Below are 6,000 nucleotides of genomic sequence, written 5' to 3'. Positions count from 1 at the left end.
GAGAGTCTCCCCTCTTCATATATGGTAGAATATGTCATTTTCCAACTTGCTATGGTGAGATACATGTAAAAATGTAAGAATTTAGTAACACGGATTTGTTTTTTTCATTGATATAAAAAATAATATAAAATACAGGCACATAGAAGGACATGGAATGATGGCAAATCTGAATAGCCCACATTGTCCTGAAAAAAACAAGATATAGCCTGTGTATATAGCCTTTATAATGACTGTGATATGAGCTTAAAAGTAAAGGCAGTAAAAATACCCCAAAAACGCCTAGGGCCCAAAGGGTTAACCAGAAGCAGCCCCAAAATCGTTATCACCAAACCCACCAGACTCTATTTAGATAAAAGTCATTTTAGCATGAATGGAGCTAACATAGTTTCGCATCTAACTGGGTGGAATAAAGGTTTATTTCCACCAAACCAAAGTTGGTGTTTGTTTGAACGGTAAATAGATGAACCAAAATGTTTTTTTGTGAGTTTTTTTTGTGTCTGTCAGCTTTGAATTAAGTGTGTTTTACCCTGATAGAAATACTCTTTTTATAAATGGCATCTGGTGACTTTGGGGATAGTGATTTCAGTGCTGTATCTGTTCAGACCAAAAAAGACCTTACTCTTTGACAAAAAGGTTTATCTCTGTGGGACCCTTCCCATAATATTGTCAGTCACTTAGAATAACAATCCGAGCCTATCAGTGGTACACACACTTTTAATAGAAGTAAATTGGCTCATGCCTAAAGTGGTTATATTGTAGTTTGTTTTGCCGTTGGCTGCCAGGGGTCTCGCTCAATTCTGGACCAATGTCAAAAACTGTTGCTCCCATTAGTCACGTAGACACAAAAACATTTGTCCAACAAATTTAGTCCAGGTTGAATAAAACACTACAAATGAACCTGACTGATAGCAGACTTACATCCTCATCTTCACCTTTTCATATTTGGGTCCATGTAGATCTGATGATTCAGGATGACAGAACTGTCCAATCAACGAGTTAACATATGCGTCAACTTGAAGATCACAGCTGTTGATCTGTTTTTAATAGGTCAGTGTGAAAACAAAATGGACCAAACTAAAGGGGAACAATGTATTTTCATTGGTCAGGACCAAATGACTACAAGTGTGATCATACCCTACGAAATACAGGAAATAGACAATTGTTGGACTACTAGACAGCAAGTTTAGAGCTTTCTTGCACTAATGAAAAATAAATGCAGCAACATATTATCATTCAAGTCTCAGGCCAACGTGCAGCATCTATGGAAAAGGTGATTTTGACAAAGAGTGGGTCATTGTGACGGTGGGTGGAGAAAACAGGATACTGTAGCACAATCCTATTGTCCTCTGCTGAAACCGCCATCAGCTATTTCAAGCTCGTAAACTTTAAAGTTTAATTGATCGTGCATAACTCCATAATGTGTCATTGCCTTTATGGGAGCCATTCCTTTGTGTGTCTGTCCGGAGATGACGCAGTCTATTGTCCGTGTTTTGGACTTCCACCTCAATGTGGAGAAAGGTCATGCTGTGACTTTGCTACATCCTTATTAGGATGATATGACTTTCTGTTTTTTGTCTCCAAGCCTGAAACTAAAAATACTGTAAATGCATTCCTGCAGAGGAGGCTTAGTTTGAATATGCCTTTTTTTTTTAAACTTATCAGTTCTAAATTAAGGACATGAGTTAATAATACTGGTTGTGGACAGAATTAGTCTGCCGTTAAAGCATGCAGGCTAAATAAAACCCATCACAGCATGTCTTATCTATATCAAGCAGTAGTTTGATATAGGAAGGAAGCCCTCAGATCTAGTGGTAGTTAACAAAGACGTGCAGCCTTGTGTATTCCATAAGGGAGGGAAGAGGGTCTTCTTGTTGTGGAGATAGGGGATCATTGAAGGACGACGTTCTCTTTAGTGAAAGACAGTCTTTGTGTGTGAGGAGGGTCTCAATGTGGCCTTTGTAAGAGAAACCGCCGGGATCTGCTGTCACAGTGAGGAGGGAGAATTATTCAGATTCTTTATCTGCAGTTTTGTTGCCACTGTGGGCATAAAGTGGTCTTTTTTTCACATAGGAGAGGGCAAGTATTGAGGCATTTGCTATGGTATGGCTGTGTAGGTGGAGTACGTAGGCAGACACGAGAGACAGTGTCGTCATCCACGGCTACATGGAGCCCCTGTGCACGTCTAGTTTAGCTCATACATGCTGATTGAAAAGCCACTGAAGGGCCTTTTCACCCAGTTCCCTAAAGTTTGGAAACTTAGAGTTGAATACATGTTATCTGTGCATGTGTGTGTTTTATTACTAATCACTTTCAGGCACAATGTCGAGAAGTTCAATGGAACATTTTAAACTTTGCCAGAATTGTTTCCAGTCATGCTTTTAAACTTTGCTTCAGGGTTTAAACAGTCCCTGATTAACCCGCAGATCTATTAAAAGAACATTTAGAACAGTTTGAGCTGATATCTTAGGCTCCATCAACACTGATAAGTTTTCATTTTTAAAACACATAACTATTTGATGTTTCCCACAGAAACAGAAAGAAGAGGGGGTCGTTAAGTTCTGTTTTGTTTGTTTTGTTTTTTACTTACTTGTGTGTCCTTGTGTATCAGTCTTTGTCCGTGAACGCAGCACAGGTCAAACTCTTCTTTTATTTCCTCAGCAGCAGTTTGTGGGGTTTTGAGTCACGGGGTGGATAAGTGATCGGTAAACCCGATCAGAGCTTATCAGACTAGATCGATAGATGAGAGGAGCAGACGTTTGTGAGTGAAGGCAAACTTTTAGACCCAGCACAATGAATGGTTAAGTTTCATTTTCACTGCACCTGATGTTCTAATGCTCAGTCTGTGCCCAGAGTACGCTCTGCGCTGCAAGAGTTTGAAGCAACCGGATGGTATATATATATATATATATTCCAACAGTGCACCTATTGAACGGTCCAGCTCCAAAAATAGAAAATTAAAAGATGGTGGCAAATGTTTTAATTGTGCCACTCCCATAAACCCATATAAATGAATATGTGGAAAACCATGCTGTTGCTACATATATGCCTAATGTCCACACTCATAACGTCATAAGCCAGAACTTAAAATCTAGGCCTACATACATTTGTAATTTCATCCATCCTGTGTGGATACTCTCTTCCCATTGCCATGGCTTTATCCAGCGATAGATAATGTTCTGGGTACCCCTCTAGTATGCCGCTGTATTTGCTTGGCAACACCTCCCAACATGTTTTCTGCTGCCATCATTGCCTTATACTCATATGTTATTGGACGTTTTTTAACGTGAGGGGTCACACCGCTATCCAGCCATGGATGCTTGATGTACATGCCACTAGGCCTGTTGTTTGTGTGCTCCCAGATTTCAAACGAGACCAACATGGCAAGTCGTGCGGAAACTTTCTCTAATGTTACAAAAACAGTTCACCAAAATGTGCATCTGAAAACATTTGAGGTGAGAAATAAGACATGCAGCTGCTGAATCTGTCCTCAGTTTAGATCGAAAACTGTTAGTTAAAGGTTTTCGAGAGTTTCTAGAAGTGGTAGTCGCACCAGACACCCAATAAGGAGCATATGGCCCATCTCCCGAATAGCAGTGCTACACTACCAGAATGTATTGCACGGCTGCTTAGATAGACACTGAATGGGAAGAGTGGAAATGACGGATCCTGTGGACACATTTCGTTACTTTGTGGTTGGTCCAAGCAAAGAAATCGCTGGTCTGAGTTTTCGCCAGTATTTCTGTAACCAAGCAACCAGCCGCAGAGTAGACAATCTCCCTCCTGTTTACATCGGCACGTGCATGACGAGTATACGTGAATGATGTGTTAGTATGAATGAGATTATTCCTGAAACAGTGCTCTCCCACGGAGTCCGCCATGTTGTTCTACAGTGTCCCAAAACAGACAGATCAAACACTGGCTCTACGAAGGGCCACTTTCTTTACACGCTTGGCACATGGGAGAAGTTTCAGCTCTGCAACCTTACTGCTACATGCCCCTGAATCCTACACACTAGACCTTTAAAATGAAAATCTCTAAGTGTGGATATGGCCCTAATGTGCATGTGTTTTGCAGCATTATGGGTGAAGGTGTGGCTCTCAGCATGTTATGTTGTGTTTACAGTTTTGTCAAGGCTTCAGATTGTTGTGCTTCTGCTTCTGATGAGTAAGAAATGCGGTCGTGGCACAAGATCCGAAAGGCAAACTTAGATTTTGCATGTGATTTTCATTTGAAACACCACATAAACACAGAAGTTTGCCAAGATGCCATTCTGTCTTAATAAATGTCTTCAGCTATCTCAGCGAGCGCAGGGTCTCAACACCTCTGACCTGTGGGTTGGGAAACCCCATTTGTGAGACTGCTTTCTTTGATCATGTCATGTCCACACTGACCCCAACAGTGTGCATCTGTGAATGTGTGTGTGCTCGTGTCACATCGAGCACAGATCAGCCTCTGATTGTGGGTGGTTTTGCTGGTATGCAGACATCTAAAGACAAATTGTCTCTGTCAGCGGCTGGATCCAGTCTCTCTGATGAATAGGATTCTCATGGACATCCATTATGTCTGCATGTCCGTCATGAGTCATACGCGCCACATCCAAAACATCCTCTCTTCACATCAGACCAATATACACAACCCAGCAGACAACACTACAACAAACGCTCATGCAATAGAGCCGCAAGCATAAACAAGTATACACAAACCACATTGTACACAAACACAGCCGGTCACACCTACAGTACTACACCACCCCACACTGTGTCCCATCTCCATCTAATGCATTAAGAGCAAAAGAAACAACAGATGGACACAAATCTCTGCTGTGTTTATGTGAATGAAGTGGACAGCAACATGTTGCAGTTTCCTGTATACGTGACCTCTATACTGCGAACTCTTACAGCCCCGCTTTAACCTTCCTGTTGTCTGTTTTGTGTCTGACAGGGTGGGAAGAAGCACACCGGCCCCTGTGCAGGAAGAGACTGCAGCGGAGGCTGTAAATGTTTCCCAGAGAAGGGTGCCAGGGTAAGTCCCATACTGTACCTACTGTTCCACACAGCTTTGAAAACGTCCCTCTCTCTTTCTATATCTGTCTTCCTTAACCTCAGAGTTAAACAGCTCTACTTCTTGGGTTTTAGTGTGGAAAACCAATCAACGCCATGATCACACATGATGCTTTCTAAATGCCTCTGCAAATTTCAGTAACTTGGTTGCTGACTGAACATACTCACCTATTCACCTAACTAGCTCATGCTTTAAATGCCTTAAGTTTTACATACCTCAACTATGTGGTACTATTTAGAAAAAATGAATTGGCAGAGCCTGGAGGAAAGCTAATAACTTCTCATCATCTCCCTGTGCTATAGCATATGTCGTCACTGTTGTGCAGAAACCTATGTCCAAAACCGCTACTTTTCAGGAAATGAAAAAAACAACAACATCTAACTGTGTTTTTTAGATAAACACCTGCATCGTCAAAATGGTGGCACCATCCACCAGCTGGCCAGGGCCCTTCTGTGTGAAGTTTGCATGTTCTCCCATGTTAGTGCGAGTTTACTCCGGCATCCGATCCAGGGTGTACCTCGCCTCTTGCCCAGTGTTAGCTGGGATAGGCTCAAGCATGCATCTGCTGCTAGCTCACCTAGCACCACTAAGCTAGCTAACGTTACAGCTTAGCCGAGATGGACACCATTAATGTTTACATGTCGTGCTGTCATGAGCACCAGCCTCTTGTCCATGAGTAGACGCATGCTTCCTTCTGCGTGGGTTCCGATGCGGTTGGTTTGTGTAGTTTGGCAGAAAGAAAATAGTTCCTACATGAAACTGTTGTTCAGTACGTTTAGCCAAAACCAAAGATGCTCTGTTGCAATACTTCAATCAGTGGAGGCGGTGTGGAACTATGAGGTTTTACTGACAGTTTGAGAATCTAATGGAGTGAAGAGATTTAGTCACAAGCTCTTTTTTAATACTTATCATTGGTTAAATATCTGTAAAATCCTCAAC

The 6,000-nt window shown here is 41.9% G+C and overlaps 1 protein-coding gene across 3 annotated transcripts in view; it reads left to right on the top strand.

Moving 5' to 3' along the window:
• col4a2 (collagen, type IV, alpha 2) overlaps nt 1-6,000 on the top strand; it is a 91,343-nt gene that overhangs the window by 24,868 nt on the left and 60,475 nt on the right. For all 3 annotated transcript variants that reach the window (XM_050049533.1, XM_050049534.1, XM_050049532.1), the window contains one exon: nt 4,942-5,022. In XM_050049533.1, coding sequence (XP_049905490.1) covers nt 4,942-5,022 — 81 coding nt within the window. The remainder of the gene's footprint in view (nt 1-4,941; nt 5,023-6,000) is intronic.

Source organism: Epinephelus moara, chromosome 7 (genome assembly GCF_006386435.1).
Source record: "Epinephelus moara isolate mb chromosome 7, YSFRI_EMoa_1.0, whole genome shotgun sequence".
Classification (NCBI taxonomy): Eukaryota; Metazoa; Chordata; class Actinopteri; order Perciformes; family Serranidae; genus Epinephelus; species Epinephelus moara.
The sequence above is the reverse complement of the archived record's forward strand: the minus strand, read 5'-3'. Positions and strand labels throughout refer to the sequence as shown.